Source organism: Bos javanicus, chromosome 8 (assembly GCF_032452875.1).
Source record: "Bos javanicus breed banteng chromosome 8, ARS-OSU_banteng_1.0, whole genome shotgun sequence".
Lineage (NCBI taxonomy): Eukaryota > Metazoa > Chordata > Mammalia > Artiodactyla > Bovidae > Bos > Bos javanicus.
The window spans coordinates 83,979,330-83,999,621 of NC_083875.1; the positions used below are offsets into that span (position 1 = coordinate 83,979,330).

Here is a 20,292-nt window from a genome sequence, read left to right on the forward strand (position 1 = left end):
AATTTGAATTGAATTTGCATCCTACTATTGTGTGAAAATTGTATAAATCTTACTTATGTCGAATTAGTTCATAATGCTTTTCAGGTCTACTATATTCTTCTACTTCTCTTGTACATTCATTCTATTCATTTCTCAGAGTTTGATATTGAAACTCCAATTAAAAATCTTAATTTATCTACCAACAAACAATTATAATGTACAGTGGAACTATATGTAACTTTGTTCTGTATTTTCCAAGTTGCCTGTAAATGTGTTATCTTATTTTCATAATTTAAAAAATAAAAAAGAAAGATAAGAAAAATACAACAGAGAAAAAAAAAAAACAGTAGTTTCAAATTAGAATATAATAGTGGGGTTAAAATCCCAACCTCAGTTGTGTTTGCTAGCTAAATTCTAAGCTTTTTTGAGTTTATTGTCAAAAAGGAAATAAATGCATGTTAAGATGTTTGTTTCACTTGGTGCTTCCAAAAAGCTAATGACAGAAGTACAATATAAAATTCTAAGAGCAGTTGAGAACAGCTCCCAAAATGTAAAATCGTAATGTTAATTCTGTTACACATTCGAGTCAAAGCAATTCTTCCCCAGCACCTATAAAAGAACGTGAAAATCAGAATGCTTTTCAGTTTAAGTCACACACCAAATCTAGTTCTTAAAATATTTAGCCATCTTCATCTTTAGTGCCTCTAATTTAAGAAGCAATACTCAACTTAAAAGGTGCTCTGTAATTACCTCCTTTACCAATAAATAAGATATTCTTAAAAAGAAAACAAAGTATCTCATTTTAAATTATGTCCTATGTGACACTCTGACATTCAAATTAGAGATACATAATTAATTGGAATCTAGAACTTTCACTTTAGTTTTAGTAGATATAGTTTCAGTATATTGTTAACCACATGCATATATTCATATTATATATATAAATATAATGACTAGTTATGTACCAAAATGAAGCTTTTTCTCGTTTCTTTTAAAGGTTAAAAACACGCATGAGAAAGACACCATAAGACAGATCATTTTCACCACATATTGAAAAAAATAATTAACTTTGTGTAGGAATTATCAGGTGACATTTCCATCACAAGTTTCTATAAAACTAATGCTGTTTAAATCTAAAGAGCAAAATTACTTAATGATGACTTATTCCTTCATTGCCTGTCTTCATTGAGATAATGACTTAAGAGTATATTCCTTTCTCAATCTTTTAGTGATAACAAGCATGTTGTTAATAAATCTTCACATCCCCTCCTCCCTTCCTCAGTAACACTTGGCCCAGTGCCTTGTTCAAAGCAGTTGCTCAATAAATATTTGTTGAATAAATTCCATAGCACAACTTATACGAATACAAATGAGGATAAATGAGCAAAATGCAGAGAATGATTCAGCTGAGATGGTCCTAAAATAAAGGACTTTGCAGAATTCATAATCTGTAATGATATTATAGCATTATGGATTGGATATAAAAAGATCAATATCATAAATTGCATAGCAGTGCCAAGAAAGTAATTTTAGTTTCAAATTAGAACTTGAAGGAACAACAAATATCATCAGCATCAGGAACAAGATGTTTTTCTTTTGTGCAAAGTACATTGTCAACCAAATTTTAATAGTATAAAAGTGAACTATCTGAGAAATGAAATAAATATGCGATACTATGCAATTAGAACAAATTTACCCTGCCTAACTTGTTCAGCTTTTCAGACTGAAAGACAATTGGACCAAATTTTTGAACTGACTGGTGAATAAAGAACTCTAACAGAACTGCTCCTCTAGAATATGAATGATACTAAGAAAGGAGCTGAATAAAAGATGAAGAGAATAAAGTCAGAAAATGTTTAACTGAAAATAATATATGGGCCATTCAGATTTGTTCTTTTGGTAAATAACTGTAGTTGAAAATCAAAAAGAATCAGAATATTTTTAAAAAATAGGATATAAAAGAACTCCCCTGTTTCCAAAGTTCAAATTGGCATTTCATGAGATTTCCCTCTTATCAAACACTGTAAGATATATGCCTGGCCTCTAAGCAAAGAAATGCCAAGAAATAACTAACCTGCGGGGGGGGGCGGGGGGGGATCAAGAACAGCTGTTACAATAGCTCATTCTAAGTATCCTTTCAGCAAATGCCTACAAAAGTGAGATTCATTTTAAATAAAAATTTAGTATTACCAAAAACATCTACCATCTAAAACACAGCATTCATAATTAACCCAACAAAATATCACAGAGACTACTTCCAGCATTACCTGTAACAGAAACCAACAGAACTTTTCATATAAAGACAGATTTCAACTTAAGTTGTAAACATACGAAAGATACTTTACAGTTAAAAAAAAAACTAAAACTGCTACCTAAGACTAAAATTAAAACAAGCAAACAGGAAGGGACGGAACCAAGAGTCACGACTAACAGGTTAAATCTACAGTTTTAAAATCATCAAAGAACTGCAAAGTATAGTCAATGATCTGAATACCTTTGTTGGAGCAGAATCCATGAAAAGCTATAGAAAAAAAGAGAGAGAGAGAGAGAAGGGCTTAAAACTTTCAAATAAACTTGAGAATCGAGATGAGATGTACACATTCCAGTTAAATAACCTTGTATTTCAGAAGTTAAAATCAACTTCACTTTGGAAACTGTTTTCTAAGTTAATCCCTGGCTAATATGGTCAGCACTTCGAGAAATTAAATAAATTAGACTAAACAACCTTGGAGGCTAAAAACCAAAAACTGTAAAGAAATAGAATTTGAAAATTGGTTATCTCCTGCTGCACCACTTTCTTTGTCTTCAATACAATCTCTCCACTTTTCACCCTCAGCAACCCCTGCACCTACTTACCTCACTCATAAGGGTGTCTGACCTAAGTGAGGACCAGCTCTGACATAGAGATAAACGAATCTACCCAAGTTTTCCTTTCTATTTAAAGACAATTATAAAAGTAATTTTAATGTGAAGGCCTTAAAGGACTTACTAAGATCAAAAATATTCTGTAGCTAGCATGGGAAGAAAAACAAAATACTGGCTACTAAAATTATTTTTTCCCAGTGTAGTAAAAAAAAAAAAAGTAGATTTAAAGCTATCATTTCTTACCTTATTTATATTATTTTCTGACTCCCACCCCTTCCAAATAAATTAGGTTTCTGTGCCACACATTAAACATTAGAAAGGCCTCTTGAAAGGTAATTTGTTTTACCCAAAACAAACACCCTGTCTGCCAAGAGCACCACCAGTATCAACGCTTTTGGATCTGTGAAATATTCTTTAAAATGAAGGTACTAGAGCACAGTCAAGATTTAAGTTAGCCACTGTGAAAAATTTGTACTTCATCAGTAAATAATTAACTTTAAATAACCTTCTACCTGAGGCTCTCCCATGAGGTCTTTGCATTTTTTATGAAGAACTCCCCCACCCCCACCCCCACCCCCGTAAACTTGGTTGCGATTTAATAGTAAGCAATATATGAACTCTTTAGTATAATAAAAATACATAACAATAGCCTCAGAAGAGTTTTGTTTTATTCCTCCTCTTACAAGAAATCTTTGAAGAGAAACCGTTAATGTTTTTCCCAAGGCAGAGAAGATTATCAGCTCGGCGCCAAACCTCCTCCGCGGCTCTGACAAATACTGAGCCAGCCTCATCTGGAGCGTTTCTGCCCTAAAGATCACATTCAGAAGCAGGGGGAGGGACACACTGCATTTTCACTGTTCTGAGTCATCGAACCTTTTGTGCAAGCACACATATGAGGGAAATGTTTGATTCTGAGCCTGAAACCCTCCCAACCATGACTGACTGCCTCAGCATGCCCGCTGTACCCCCTGCCTTGCCCGCTGCTAGCACACTTGGTATACCAGAGACCATTTTAGGAGCCCTGGTTGTCATGGAGGCACCAGGCCAGGCACTTAACATGCGTCCCTTTCATTTCATTCTCCCAACAACTCTGCAGACTTTTTAAACAGAGGAGAGAATCCAGGCTCCAAAAGGTTATTGACAATCTAGCTGTGTTCAGTCCTTGAGTGGGGAGACACCAGCTTTCCCTGGTGTCCTTGAGCCTAACTACTAGAATTAGCTCTTTAAAAACTCTACCATCAGTTTTTCTTCCCCAAAGATTTCAACCATACTATGGTTCCCCTACAGGCTAGTTCTCATTCAAACCCTCCAAGTTCTATGGCTTCAAATAAGGCAGAAAACATCACCTCCATGAGAGCAGGAACTATCTCTAGCAGTAACTTATTTTAAGCACTTAAGGGGGGGGTGGGCAGGGGGCGGGTAGGGATGGGGGAAGCCTGCCAGAGTAGGTATTCATTACATGTTGAAGGAATGAAATATCTGGAAAATTAGGGCTATAATGATGGCCAACTTGCAAAGTATTAGGTTGGTGAAAAAGTAATTGTGGTTTCAGATCATGAATTTTAAATCACTACAAATAGGCTCAAACACATCTTTGTTAAACAAAATAGGAACCGTGACAATCAACACGTTTTTGCCAACGAGAAATACGTTGGTTCATTCCTGTAGCGTAAAAAATCAGTGCTTCAGGATTTGACGAACTCTTGGAAAGCATTTTCTGCCTCCTGCTGGTTGTGGAAGCATTTTCCCTGCAAAAAGTTGTCAGGATGCTTGAAGATGTGGTAGTTGATTGGCAAGAGGCTGAGTAGGGCAGATGAGGCAAAACTTCATAGTCCAATTTGTTCAACTTTTGAAGCGCCGGTTGTACAGTGCGTGGTCAGGCGCTGTTGTGGAAAATTGGACCCTTTCTTGTGACCAAGGTTGGCTGCAGGTGTTGCAGTTTTTATCCAGCACATCTCAACAATTTGCTGAGCACACTTCTCAGATGTAATGATTTCAGACAGCTACAGTGGATCAGACCAGCAGCAGACCACCAAACGGTGTCCATGACCTTTCTCAGTGCAAGTCTGGCTTTGGGAAGTGCTTTGGAGCTTCTTCTCGGTCCAACTACTAAGCTGGTTGTTGCCAGTTGTCTATGAAATCCACTTTTTGTCACATGTCACAAGCCAATCAAGAAATGGTTTGCTGTTGTTGCATAGAATAGAAGACAACACTTCAAAATGACAATTTTTTTGATTTCCAGTCAGCTCCTGAGGCACCCACTTATTGAGCTTTATCACCTTTCCAATTTGCTTCAAATGCCCAAAGACCACAGAATGGCTTGAGTTCTTCGGCAACTTCTCATGTAGTTGTAAAAGGATCAATTTCGATGGTCCTCTCAATAGGCCGTTGTCAACTTCCAATGGCCGGCCACCACGCGTCTCATCTTCAAGGCTTTGTCTCCTTGGCAAAACTTCTTGACCCACCTCTGCACTGTACGTTCATTAGCAGTTCCTGGGCCAAATGCGTCGCTCATGTTGTGAGTTGTTTCCACTGCTTTATGATCTATTTTGAACTCAAATAAGAAAATCACTTAAATTTGCTTTTTGATTTCCATAGTATAAAATAAACAGCAAGTAATAAGTCATTAGCAAAAAAAAAGCAAGACATACACATTAAAATGATGTATAACATAACCACATGTAAGAATATATCCCAATATCAAGCAGGAAAGTTCAACAATGTAAAATCACAATTACTTTCGTACCAACCTAATAGCATGAGCTCAGAAGGACCTGTATTGTGTACTTAGTTTGCTTATTTTTCCAAGTTTACTAGATAATTATTCATCTCTCTAAATTTAACTTTATAAATACTATTTGTCTTGCATCATCTACAAAGTAGCAGAGGAATAACTAGATGTTCAATAAATCATTTATATATAACTGTGAAGCAGCTTTATCTGTCAGAAAGAATAAAAAGCAGGTAATCAAGACTTTCCCAAAAAGAAGTTGCATCAATTTTGCCAAAATAACATCTCGAATTCCTCAGAGGGAAAAATGGACAACTGTGAAATTTCTAGATAATCTCTTAAAAATCTTCCAGAAAACACCAATCCAGTCAATTCAGAGTTCCCCCGAGACTATGTCAGAAATATCCAAGAAATGTCACTGGTATGCACCAGTGCCTTCCTTCCATCCTAAAAATCCACAAAGTGGTTTCCTTCTAGCTCTCTCCAACCCTAATGAAATCTGGGGAAATCCATTCTCATTCTAAGGCACAGAGCAGTTAATCTGTGTTGACTGTCGACTCCTAGCATTAACACCATCTCTGCAACCCAGTTATTCTACTTTCCCTTCATCTTTGTGCCCAAACACTCTATGTGGCAGCAACACTGAAACTGTGTTAAGTGTCTGCCTTTTTATTGTTGCCTAAGAATTAGACTCAAAGCAGATGACTAACATGATACCATCAGAAATAAAGATGCTGAAGAAATAAGCAAGTACACAAATCAAGAAAATAAATTCACACTATACACAGAGTAAGTATACACATGTTATGAATAAGAAGAAAAATGAACATTACAGACTTTGATGAGTTTCAGTTACTAAAACTCAGTAACCTAGTACATGAAACTCTTGAAGAAAAATTATTTCCTCTTTAATCAGTGCCCCAGGTTAACAGCATTCCTTTTCTATTAAGAAAACTATGCTTCTATCACTGCAAACAATGAATAATGCATGATTATTTTACACAGTAAGCATTCAATAAATTCTTGAACTAATGAATAAATTGTCCCTAATAATATCTAGCATGATTTTTAAAATCCTAAAAAGAAGGGGGGAGGAGCAATGCTGTATCTGTTCAATTTTATTTGATGAGTATCCAATACACCATGAATTGATGCTTTTAAATAACAACCCTGACCTCAATTAGAGCTTCTCCAATAAAATTATTTACTGTTACAATATACTCTTTAAACAGTAGAATATAATGGCAGACACTGAAAAAGAGTTTTTCTTCAAGACAAACCACCAAGAATATCTTTTAAGGCAGTAATTACTGTCAATTTTCTCTACTAGTCTGGAAAAAATTTTTAAAGTAAAATAAATTGAAGATGTGTACCAACTATTAAATCCTATAAATTATCAAACACAGAGATTATGCAGTAATGCATAGTCTTTAAATTTTGTTTCTATATTAACAAAGAAGAAAGGAAATGTGCTATGTCATTTATGGAGGGCTCTATTTAAGGGACAAGAATACATAGCAATCAAAAAGATTCAGATTTCTGGCCTCAAGGAGGTTCACAGGAAAATAAAAAACCTGACTGGGGAATTTCCTGGTCATCCAGGAAATTCAAGTAGGGGAACTAAGATCCCACAAGCCTTGTGGCCAAAAAAAAAAAAAAGAGCCTGACTGTGTCCAGCACTTTTTCCCTGGGTATTTCTCTCATGCAGATACCTAGCTCCAAATTCAACTAAAAGCCCTTCTCACTTCCCTTCTTCCTCCTGCTTCCTAACTGATAACTCATTAGGATCTTATCTTTACTCAGTTTCTCTTTAGCATTAATGTAAATAGTTTCTTTCACATGATTCACTGAAACTGCAGCAGGAAAACAGGTAAAATTCAAGCCACTGCATACGGCAAGAACTGAGTGAATGGCTAATGAGAGGTTGATGGGGTCTGCTTGGGAATAAAACCTGGGTCAATCTGCTCCTTCTAAGAGAAGTGCCCAGTTTATCAAGGAGGTGGGCCAGACAAATAGTGACCACATAACAAAGGACAGAGGAGAAGGCAATGGCACCCCACTCCAGTATTCTTGCCTGGAAAATCCCATGGACGGAGGAGCCTGGTGGGCTGCAGTCCATGGGGTGGGGTCGCTAAGAGTCGGACACGACTGAGCAACTTCGCTTTCACTTTTCACTTTCATGCATTGGAGAGGAAATGGCAACCCACTCCAGTATTCTTGCCTGGAGAATCCCAGGGACGAGAGAGAGCCTGGTGGGCTGCTGTCTATGGGGTCGCACAGAATCGGACACGACTGAAGCGACTTAGCAGCAGCAGCAGCAACAAAGGACAGAGGAGCAAAAATAGAAATTAAACATTCCATGTTAAATGTACACACATGAAATACCCTGGGATCTATGGGAATTCAACTTACAGATAAAATAGATTGTAACAGAAATGTCAAGGGACCAAAGTTTTAAAAAAATTAAAAGTAATATATTTAAAGGCAGAGTGGGCAGAATAATGTATATTAATGTTTACAAACCAACCCCACTGGGAAAGAATCTTCACAATCCTATAACAAGTATTGGTGAATATGTGGAATAATTGATAATTGCTAGTGAGAATGCTGGTGGTACAGCTGCTTTGGAAAAAAGTCTGGCAGTTCATGGAGTTACCATGTGATCCAGAAATTCTACTCCTAGGTATATATCCAAAGGAATTCAAAACAAATGTCCACACAGAAACTTATACGTGAATGTTCATAGCAGCGTTATTCATAATTGCCCTAAAAGTTCACTCACAAATGGATAAAACTGTATAAATCTGGCCTGGCCACTTTATGTTTACAGACACAGTCACACATGTAGGTAGATAAGCACACTGATGCTATCTGTGTGCAGTAAGGACTGGAAAACCTCCAAATAGCCATTTATTTATTAGCATTAAATAAATGACAATTAAGCCATACAATGCAACAATTTGTTGTTTAGCCACCGAGTCGTGTCTAACTCTTCTATGATCCCGTGAACTATAGCCCACCAGGCTCCTCTGTCCATGGGATTTCCCAAGCAAGAATACTGGAGTGGATTGCCATTTCCTTCTCCAGGAGATCTTCCCAACCCAAGGGTCAAACTAAAATCTCCTCCTGCGTTAGCAGGTGGATTCTTTACTACTGAGCCACCAGGGAAGCCCTACAATGGAACAACATGCAACCATTAAAGAGACCACTCTTCTGGGGAGGGGAGGGGAGCGCAAAAAAAAAAAAAAAAGAGAGAGAGAGAACAACTCTTGCTGGTATGGCACAATTTGCAGAAACTTAAATATGAGTAGAAAACTGAAGGGAAATAAGATGTTACCAGAAAGGGAGACTAATTATATTTATATATCTGTTTTGACTTTTAAAATGTGCATACACTATTTTCAGAAAACTGGGGGAAAAACAAATTGAGAAGGATGGTACCAGGTTGCCATTTGCTGAGGATGAGGTCTCAAGCCTTGCCTACAAGCCCAGTAAAAAGAAATCCCCACTTTGCATCCTAAGTTACTTTACTTATCACACCCAAACAAACTGATTTAGTACCATTTTTCCCAGGAAGACAAGACTGCTACTAAGGGACACATGGAGCAATTCTAGGGGAAGTTCATTTCCTTAACCCCCTGGGTTAATCTTACTGAGATTAGACCCGTCCGTTATGTGGGCTTATAATATAAATAAGAGTATTGTGATTATATATGGTGCACCAATTGTTGCCTCAATATTCTGCTTGGTGATATTTTCTGATATTAATTCATTGATCACTACCTCAGTAGAGCAAGCCACACTGCATTTTTTTCTCCATAAAGAAGGAAAATTTACTCCAATGACTTTGCTGACAGAAACTTCCTTTTAAACATAGACATTTAAAAGTATATATGTATACATTTAAATCCACATATCCTACTTTATGGTATTATACTTCATATCTATTTTGGTCTAAGCAGTAATTAAAACCAAATGAGGCAGTTCTACACGTACTAATACAAAACAATCCTTTTGCTAAGAAACACTGAAAACAATGTCCAAAACAATGCTGCGGTGCTTGGGTACGGTAGAGAATGTATACATGTAAACATGCCAGTCTATTTCTAGAAGGATTCACGAAAGACTAGCAGTGTAAGCTGCCTTCAGGTTTCGACACCCGGTTGCTGAGACCAACTTTTCTCTATATATAGTACTCCTGTTTACCTTTGGAATTAAGAATTCTGTACCAAGTAAGTGTTACTTGTCCTAAAATCAAATGTTATTCAACAAGGTCCTTCGAAGAGGTGTACATAACAAGACATAAGGACGGCGTGTGTCCTTCACCTGGGCCATCTCCTCGGCAGTGCACACCAGTGGGACCTGGGCGCAGGCTAAGCAAGAGGGCTTCACCTCCTACAGCGCCAGGCGCTAAGGTGGAGCTGGGCAGGTGCCAGTGAAGACACGGCCTTACAGCAACCTCTTCCTCCTCCCGCCTCCTCCAGTCCCCAGGGGCCTCTCATTCAATGTAGAAACCTTCCGCTCTACACTCTACTTTCTGTGAAATGCACCTTAGTTTCCAACTGCCCATCAATCTAAAAAAACATTTCTAATAAATTTCTGTGTTTGAACATTTTCTAAATTAATGTTCTGACCACTCCAGCTCACCTGGTTTATCAAAGGCTATGAGCGGGAAACAGTTTACATCAATAAAAACCCTACACACCGAGGTTTACACACTCCACGCCACAAATAACAGACTGAAAATTCCCTCAAAATGTAGACTAAGCTGGGCTGTTTACAAAGCGTTTCCACATACATCATCACATTTAACGCCTTCCACAAGCTTCAGGGTCAATCCTGGCAAACCCTACGGCTCCCAAATTGGATTTATAAAGTCTTCAAGACTTGTAGAAGAGGCACTAATAATAAAGCAGCTATCAAACGGCTGCTTTTCTACCTGCAATTTCTCAGAAGTGACAACTCTGGGCATTCATCACACTGAACGGTTCAAGTGCCATCAACGTGACATTCCTTCCAGAAGCAAGACAGGGGAATTATCCCGAGGTCTGGGGTGTGCTAGTGCGCGCGCTGGGGACAGGACGAGTGCAATGAGGACCAGGGCGAGGATCTGGCTTCCGCGCCCGGCCAAGGAACGCCGCCCCAGACGGGATTTCCCACAGATCAGCGGAGGTTTGGCAAACGCCAAATAAACACTGCAGCTCCGGTGCCGGAGCGTTCAGCGCGCTCGGGGAATCCTTTGGAGTGATTCGGAGGTTCAGACTCCTTAAGGGCCAACCGAGCTTGCAACCCTAGAGGCGGTATCAACTCGAATTTAGGAAAATCCCGAGGCGCCGAACAGACGCCAGCAATTTAGAAAGGTGACCCTCGGGCCATCCTTCTGGGGTAGGAGGATGCAAAACAGATAAAGTTACAGCTCTCAACAAACGCAGATGGGAACTCGGGGTAGGGGGGCGCTCCCAGAGCCAGGATCCTGAGGGGGGTGTGGCCACCCCCTGAAGGGGGCTTTTAGGGGGTGGCGTGGAGGCGTGTCAGTCGGCCCTGGGAGACGCCTCTGCTGCCTTGGGTGGGTGGGCTGGGACCCCCCCCCCCCCCCGAGCCGGGTGCCGCGTGTTCCAGGCGCCCCGCCATGCTCTCGCTTGCCGGCTCACCGGTGATATCCAGGTACAGATCGTCCTGCTGGTCCAGGTGGTGCAGTTCCTGCGACGTGGAGCTGCGGCTCTTCTTCACTCCCGGAGAGGACAACGAGCACCGCCGCGAGCAGGGGGGCGCGGCGGCCCAGTTCGGCCGCCGCTCGCTCTTCCGCTTCATGGAGGCGGCCGCGGCCCGTCAGGGGACCACGACCATGGCCTCGCGCGCCCACTAGCCCGCCGAAGCCCCCGCCAACCCCGCGCGCGGGCGCTCGGGGCGGCGGGCGCGGAGCGGCGCTGCGGCGACGGCAGGCGCCGGCGGAGCCCGGCGGGAGGTGGCCGCGCGAGAGCCGGAGGAGGGGCCTGGCCCACCGCGCCTGCCCCGCTCCCTCCTGCGGCCGCCGCGGGACCCGCGCAGCAGCCCTCGCTACAGCGCCTCCTGCCGCTGCCGGCGCCCCCCAGCCCGCCCCCAGGTGCCCGCAGCCCGCTGGCGCGGCCGAGCCGAAGGTGCTGCCGCCAGCGGCTGGAGCTGCCCGGGATAATCGCGCGCGCCCACCGCAGCCACTGACGCTGCAGCGGAGGACCCGGAGCACAGCGGGCCGCGGCTCCTGGGGACCCCAGGAGGGCTGTTCCGTGGAGCTTCATTCACAAAAAAGGGCCCACAAACCTCCTCGGGGCCCGCAGACTGAGGCCTTTCATTGGTCAGCGGGGCGTGACGTCACGTAGATGGGGCTTTTCTACCGGCAGGTAGTTGGTGACGCCATAAAGAAAAGTCTGAGTGGTTCCGCCAATCAAAGATAAAAGTGTGCTCGTGACCCTTGGCAACCTCCCGTACTTTTCTGCTTCTTCTGTATTACCGGAGTGCCTAGACCCCAGTTCCTAACTTCCTAAATTTAGAGAGTCACCGAAGCTTTACACAGCCTAACAACTTAACTCCAGTTCTTTGGCATGTATATATATTTTAAGTATTCGTTTTCCCTGCAATTTTGCCGAGTGAAAGGGGCTCTTGCAATGGCTACTGGCTTGGAAGAGTATGAACTTCTTAAACTGTCTGCTGTTATTATAGACTTAAGGTAGAGTTGATTTCAGAACTTAGTAACTATTAAATCAGCTACGCTCTTTTTATTTCATTCTGACCTATGCCCACAATTCGAATAGACCAGGCAAAGGGCTACTTAAGAGGACAAAAAAATCTACCGTGGAAACAACGACTTGCCATAATGGTTTGCACCTCGAAGTCCTTCATCTCGGAATCCTGCATCCAAATTGCATGCCAGGTGCTAAGTTTTGTTTTTGTTTTTTTAACCTAAGGTATCAACAGGTCCTTAGGTAAAATACTATATTGAACGTTGAAGTAAAATCAGTATTGCAGTATTGAAGCAAGTGACGAATTTAATCCATTACCTTTTATCAGGCAAACTGTAAAGTTATATTCCTTTTTTTTCCCCCTACTGGGTTAAAATAATGCCTGGTCTTTCTAGAACTTAACCAAAACTGTCATTTTGGAAGGCCTTTAAATTTCCATGATGGCATGGAAAAGGTTGACAAGACTGGAGGGCAGTATTTAGATTTCATATCCCCAAAATTCCTAATTTTTCACCAGTAAACGTTTTACACCGCAATTGCTGCCAGCCTCTAGAAGAAAAAAGATGAATTTGAGTCAGTTCCCCAGGAAGCCTCTCAGAAATGCAAATTTCCATGAAGTACCTCCCAGAGGGGCATTGACTTCTACAGTTGAAGGCCTTTGCCTAAGGCACTACTAATTAAGGAGAAATGGGGTTTGGGGAAAGCTGTGTCTGTGTGACTGTGGCTTTTGAACAGTCTGGAACTAGAGGTCTGCCACTTAGACCTGAAACTTAGTAATCATGTTCATTCTCCCCTTTCCCCATAAGGAAATCAGTCAGGGAAGGCCTTAAATTTAAAATGATCTACATGTTGTCTGTAAGGGTAGCAAAGAAGCAAGAGAGTTGGGAGGCTGTGAAGTACTGGTGCAAACAGAGCCTATACAAGCAGAAACCTACCCATCCTGTTGCAGGAAGGCGGACCCCTTCCAGGGCCCGAAACTGGGCTCTTGTCTAACACTCAGAAATGAATTGTCCAAGGAGACACATGTGCTGACAAAACAAGAGATTTTATTGGGAAAGGGCACCTGGGTGGAGAGCAGTAGGGTAAGGGATCCTAGGAGAACTGCTCTGCCGCTTGGGTCGCAGTCTCCGGTTTTATGGTGAAGGGATTAGTTTCCGGGTGGTCTTTGGCCAATCATTCTAATTCAGAGTCTTTCCTGGTGGCGCACGCATCACTCAGCCAAGATGGATGCTAGCGAGAGGGATTCTGGGAAGTGGACGGACACGCGGTGTCTCCTTTTGATCTTTCCCAAACTCTTCCGGTTGGTGGTGGCTTATTGGTGGTGGCTTATTAGTTCCGTATTCCTTATCAGGATCTCCTGTCATAAAACAACTCATGCAAATGGTTACTATGGTGCCTGGCCAGGGTGGGCAGTTTCAATCAGTGTGCTTCCCCTAACAATCCCACTTCCTCTGTTTTGACTGAGAAGAGGAGGCCTTTCGCACTGAACTGAGGCTCAGTGATAGAAAGGCTGCCGTTTTTTCAGACTACCTGTCATTTTACAAGAGTAGGTCTTGGTTTTTGTTTTATTGTCTTGATGCCGAGCAGAGCCCTGTGGGACTCCTGGGCATGGAGGCCTTTTTGTACCCCATTTCTTATAGGCAAGACTCCAGCCTCCATGACTTTCTCTCAGTTCCAAATGGCAGAACAGTTGCTAAAGAAAAGAGGAACAGCAAGGAAACCACCTGAAGCAAGATTAAAGGACCAGAGAGGCTTATCATTTCATGGCAAATCGATGGAGAAACACTGGAAACAGTGACAGACTTTATTTTAGGGGGCTCCAAAATCACTGCAGATGGTGACTGCAACCGTGAAACTAAAAAGACGCTTACTCCTTGAAAGAAAAGTTATGACCAACCTAGACAGCATATTCAAAAGCAGAGACATTACTTTGCCAACAAAGGTCCATCTAGTCAAGGCTATGGTTTTTCCTGTGGTCATGCACGGATGTGAGAGTTGGACTATAAAGAAAGCTGAGCGACAAAGAATTGATGCTTTTGAACTGTGGCGTTAGGAGAAGACTCTTGAGAGTCCCTTGGACTGGAGATCCAACCAGTCCATCCTAAAGGAGATCAGTCCTGGGTGTTCATTGGAAGGACTGATGCTGAAGCTGAAACTCCAATACTTTGGCCACCTGATGCAAAGAACTGACTCATTGGAAAAGACCCTTGTGCTGGGAAAGATTGAAGGCAGGAGGAGAAGGGGCCGACAGAGGATGAGACGGTTGGATGGCATCACTGACTCAATGGACATGAGTTTGAGTAAACTCTGGGAGTTGTTGATGGACAGGGAGCCCTAACGTGCTGCAGTCTATGGGGTCACAAAGAATTGGACACGACTGAGTGACTGAACTGAACTGAGGCTTATCAAGATTAGGAAACTGGACCACCTAAGACCCTGAACACATGGTAATCTTGTCAGCAGCCACACCCTCTTGAAACTTTTCAGAAGGAAGAATACAAGACTGTTACTGCCTTGATCTTTATCCAATACTCCTTCTGACTATATAACCTTTCTCTGCTCACCAGGAAGTGGGCCACAGTTCTTGTGCTAGCCTACTGTGTTCCTCCTTTGCCTGGCAAAGTAATAAAGGCATTCTTTCTTTCTCCTCCATAATTCTGTCTCCGTATTTCCCTTTGGCACTGGTGCACAGAGAGCTAAGATTTTGGTAACAGTATTGAGGTATAATTGACATATAACATTATATTAGTTTCAGTTGTACAAATAGTAATTTGAGCAAAATATCACAGTAAATCTGGTTAACATTGAGTAGGTCTTGTTTTGAATAGAGGATACATGGGAGTTGTCCAGTTGGCTCCTTAGATTAAAGAAATTCAAGTACTCTTTGACATTCTGTTTATTTGAGAGTGACTTATCTAAATGTCAGGCTAAGGTTAAGATGTCAAGAAGTTCACTTATATCAATTTGTTTTCTCTCACCTTCAAATGCAATGTTCAGGCTAGAAACTCTAATAAGATACATATGATTTCAGTAAAAGAAAAAGTTAAAAATATCAATAACTATACTGTTAACATTTTCACATTTTACAAACATTAAAATTATATGGTTTTGTTAAGTATAACATCATTAAGAGAGAAGTTACATGATGACACTTTGAAATTATGTAGAAATATCTTCCATTTTGGGGAATAGGTAGTCCATATGTGAAGCATAGTCTTCCCTGACAGCTCAGTTGGTAAAGAATCCTCCTACAATGTTGGAGACCCAGTTCAATTCCTGGATCGGTAAGACTCTCTGGAGAAAGGATAGGCTACCCACTCCAGTATTCTTGGGCTTCCCTGGTGGTTCAGTTGGTAAAGAAGCTGCCTGTAATGCGGGAGACCTGGGTTTGATCCCTGGGTTGGGAAGATCCCCTGGACGGGGAGGGCATGGAAACCCACTCCACTATTCTTGCCTGGAGAATGCCTATGGACAGAGGAGCCTGACGGGCTGCAGTCCATAGGGTCACAAAGAGTTTGACACAACTGAATAACCAAGCACACCATAGCATGTGAACTATACACATCAAAATTTATATTTTGTTTTTAGGTTGTGTTTAGACAGTTGCAGAAAAGTGCTATTACTCATTGATACTTGTTTTGAGTGTAACACATCTCTTGAACAAATTAACTCTTTCCATTGTTCAATAAGCTGAACTCTGGGCTCTGGAGAATTTGGCCACAGGAAGTGTAGTTTAGCTTGCTTTTTTGGTTGGCTAATTTGTTTTTCAGATTGACCATTGATCATAGAATTTTAGAGCCTGAAAGCACCTTGGACAATATTTGGTGTAAGGCTGTCCTTTCACAGTAAGGACATAGGGACCCACATAAGTTGCAGTGGCAGCGCTTGGGGCCAGAATCCAGACATTTCCCAGGGTTCTGATTGTCTTTCCTTGAACTGGCAGAGCTTAGAGAACAAGTGCAAGTGCATCTGGTTGTGATCTCAACATCATGGGTAGCACAGTATAAAGTTAAAAAGGGAAGGGAGGGGTTCTCTAAAATAGTCCTTTCTACTAGGCAAATTGACACTGAAAGGAAAACAAATATGGAACATTTTCTTATATATTTTAGGTGACTCGTATTGTGAAAATTTTAAAATGTTACTCTAAAGTTAATAAAAACTAGTGGGTATATATATAATGCTAAAGTCTCAGATGATAATATAGATTTCAGAATCAGTGAATTACAGCTTTAACTATGTGAAGATAATTTGTTTAAGATCAAATTGTCATAAAGACTTAGAGGGTTTAGATAGGGTTTAGATAGTTTTGAATGTATTTTTCCTAAATACATTAGGAAATCTTCACTAGCTCAAATCTTCACTAGTTCAAATCTTCACTAGCATATTTAAGGAGAATTGGTTTTATTTCATTGGTTCTTCTGATAATCTCAGTGTTAATCTGAAATCCCCCATGTTCCTGACCCTGAGACTGAAATTCTCTTAGAATTCCAAGAAAAAAGAAAAAGATATATAATTATATATATATGATATTTGTGTGTGCGTGTGTGTGTATATATATAGAGAGAGAGAGAGAGAAAGAGAGAGAGTTTTGTTTTTTTAGCTACCGCCACATGCTGGACACAGTACTAAGGGCTCCACACAAATGCCCTGTTTGATGCTATGGTTCTTGTTTTCTAGATGAGCACTTCCTCATTTGGACAGGTCAAGGCAGTTACCTCACCCACCTTCTGCAATGAGTTTGGTTTGAAAACCCATGTCTCTTTCTTGGGGCCAGCACAATTCATCACAGGTTGAGAACAGAGTCTGAAGAAATCTTTCCTTGTAGGTGGGTTTCTGAAATTGAATAACCTCTGTGTGTGCTTAGTCGCTCAGTCATGTCCAACTCTGCAACCCCATGGACTGTAGCCTGCCAGGCTTTTCTTTCCATGGGGAATTCTCCAGGCAAGAATACTGGAGTGGGTTGCCATTCCCTTCTCCAGGGGATCTTCCCAACCCAGGGATCAAACCCAGGTCTCCCGAATTGCAGGGGGATTCTTTACCATCTGAGCCACCAGGGAAACACTATAGTGGTGTAAATGTAAATTTTGATTGATTTTTTTGGACCTCAGATCAGACCCTAGTGTTGTAGATTTTAAAAACAATAATCCCGAAGGTAACTTGGGTATTTTGGTTATGTTCATTTCTTCCCACCAAATAATAATAATAGTAATAATAATGGAATAATGGGATGTTGGAGTGAAGGTGGGATAGAGAAGAGAATTCTGGTTGAGGCATATGATCAAGTAGGACTAAGGATGCTTTCACCCCAAAGCCAAAGAGGCTTGTGCTTAAGGAACTCAGTGAGAAATGCCAAACTCCTTCACATTACCTTTACCTTGTAAAACATGCTTAAATGCCTTTCACGTACTCTCAGATATTCAATATGTCAATAGAGAAGAAGTTAGTAATTTGAAAACAAATGGAAAATTATTCTTAAAGATCAGTATATTCATGAGCTCCTTGGCTAAACGCTTCTACCAAGGGTGAATGAAAGTACATGCTCATTACTAGCTTTTTAAATCTAGGTTTTATTTTGTGATAGTGGCTTGTCACTTCCAAGAATTTTTAGTAAGGAATTCTTCCTTTTCTTTTGTTTTATTGCATATGACCTGAACTTCCCAGGTGGCTCAGTGGGTAAAGAATACGCCTGCACTGTTGACACAAAGGAGACGCAGGTTCCATCCCTGGGTCAGGAAGACCCCCTGGAGGAGAGGGATGCTGAAGCAGAAACTCCAATACCTTGGCCACCTGATGCAAAGACCTGACTCATTGGAAAAGACCCTGATGCTGGGAAAGATTGAGGGCAGAAGGAGAAGGGGATCACAGAGAACGAGATGGTTGGATGGCATCACCAACTTGGACACGAGTTTGAGCAAGCTCCGGGAGTTGGTGAAGGACATGGAAGCCTGGCGTGCTGCAGTCCATGTGGTTGCAGACATGGCTGAGTGACTGAACAACAACACCAACATACTCTCCAGCAAGAAATGACATGTTTAGGACAACTGAAGACATTTGTATATGGACTGGGCAGTATGTGATATTAGGGAAATACTGTTAAATGTTTGGGATATGATAATAATATGGCTATATAGGATAATGATCTTATTCTGGTGGTACAGACTGAATTGTATCTCCCAAAAATTCATATTTTGAACAATGTGATGGTATTAGGAGATGCGGCATTTGGGAGGTTATTATATTTAGATGAAGTCAAGAGGGTATGGCCTGCATGTTGTGATTAGCACTCATAAGAAGAGGAAAAGAGTGAGGACACATCTAGAAGATAGTTGTCAACAAACCAGGAAGGGCGTCATCGTCAGCAATCGACTCCAGCAGCACCTTGGACCTCCAGGAGGTAGCAGTGAGCTGTGGCTTGAAGCAAGATCTTAGTTCCCTGCCCAAGAATTGAACCTGAGTTCAGTTCAGTGACTCAGTTGTGTCCGACTCTGCAACCTCATGGACTACAGCATGCTAGGCTTTCCTGTCCATCACCAACTCCTGAAGCTTGCTCAAACTCATGTCCATCAAGTCGGTGATGGCATCCCACCTCTGTCGTTCCCTTCTCCTGCCTTCAATCTTTCCCAGCATCAGGCTCTTTTCCAATGAGTCAGTTCTTTGCATCAGGTGAATCCCATTCATAAGTCAGTTCTTTGCATCAGAACCTTAGTAGCCTGGGTGAAAACCAGGAATCCTAGCCCCTAGCCCTCCGGGGCCTAGAGGCTAGAAGATAAGTTGTCCTCAGTCTTGCCTTCATTGAAAACTGAATTTATCAAGGAGGCAAAAACTGTACAAACAGGTACAAAGTTTATTACTAGAGACACAGCACAATAAGTGGGGAGCACATAGAAAAACTATTTATTTAAGACAGAAGGGAGTGGAGACAGACACCCTGAGAAGAAAGTTTGTGGGAGTCCTCTCTAATGAGGAGGAGTACACCAGAGAGGTGATCTAAGTGACTTATACAGGGCAGTTCTTCCTGATCTTTGTTTACCTTTGGTCAATTATCTCATTTCTTTTCCATATCTGACTTGTCCTAGGGTTCTCCCCAACATGCATGTGCATCTTTTTGCCAACATGGATTCCAGTAGAGAAGCCTTGGGGAGGTTGATGCCACCTATTATGGGGAGGCACCCTCCGCATCTTTGAAAACTCCCCCAAGGAGTTTTTCTGCATATATGTAGTCAGGGAGATCTCCTTGTCCTCAAGACTGAGAAATATGTGGTCTCTTTATCTTTTGTCCATGCAGGATTCAGCTCCTCCTTGCTCCTGCCATTCTTTGCCTTGAGTATCTGTCCACAAGGGACAGATTCCAGCTGCTCAGCCTGGGGTCTATCTAGGTCTATCTCCTGCCTCACCTTGATCTTGGACTTCTCAGGTTCCGGAAATAATAGAAATAATTGTCTGTTGTATAAACCACTCAGACTGTGGTATTTTTGTTATAGCAGCCCAAGCCAGATAATGCATCCAGTAAGATACATACTGGAGAAGGAAATGGCAACCCACTCCAGTGTTCTTGCCTGGAGAATCCCAGGGACGGAGGAGCCTGGTGGGCTGCCGTCTATGGGGTCGCACAGACTCGGACACGACTGAAGCGACTTAGCAGCAGCAGCAGCAGCAGCAGCAGCAGCAGCAGGGTTTATCTGGAGAAGGCAATGGCACCCCAATCCAGCACTCTTGCCTGGAAAATCCCATAGACGGAGGAGCCTGGTAGGCTGCAGTCCGTGGGGTCGCTAAGAGTCGGATATGTCTGAGCGTCTTCACTTTCACTTTTCACTCTCCTGCATTGGAGAAGGAAATGGCAACCCACTCCAGTGTTCTTGCCTGGAGAATCCCAGGGACGGGGAGCCTGGTGGGCTGCCGTCTATGGAGTCGCACAGAGTCGGACACGACTGAAGCGACTAAGCAGCAAGATACATACTGAAGAACTTATGGATAAAGTGTCAGAGTGTAACCATTTAAATG

General features: G+C 41.8%; 1 protein-coding gene and 1 long non-coding RNA gene across 16 annotated transcripts in view; one reads left to right on the forward strand and one right to left on the reverse strand.

Annotated features, from left to right (window-relative positions):
* Positions 1-11,514, reverse strand: part of CDC14B (cell division cycle 14B) — a 162,396-nt gene extending 150,882 nt beyond the window's left edge. For 6 of the 15 annotated variants that reach the window (XM_061426171.1, XM_061426169.1, XM_061426160.1 and 3 more), the window contains exons 1-2: positions 11,227-11,470; positions 2,474-2,500 (exon numbers count right to left, since the gene is read on the reverse strand). In XM_061426171.1, the coding sequence (XP_061282155.1) occupies positions 2,474-2,500; positions 11,227-11,386 (187 nt within the window). In that variant the 5' untranslated portion in view covers positions 11,387-11,470. Of the gene's footprint in view, positions 1-2,473; positions 2,501-11,226 lie in introns of all 15 variants that reach the window. The other 9 variants (XM_061426162.1, XM_061426157.1, XM_061426158.1 and 6 more) reach the window with 6 other exon arrangements.
* A 69-nt stretch (positions 11,515-11,583) lies between these two features.
* Positions 11,584-14,946, forward strand: LOC133253025 (uncharacterized). The gene is made up of 2 exons (XR_009738156.1): positions 11,584-12,482; positions 13,932-14,946. It is a non-coding gene; the product is annotated as an uncharacterized LOC133253025 (long non-coding RNA).
* The last annotated feature ends 5,346 nt before the right edge of the window (positions 14,947-20,292 follow it).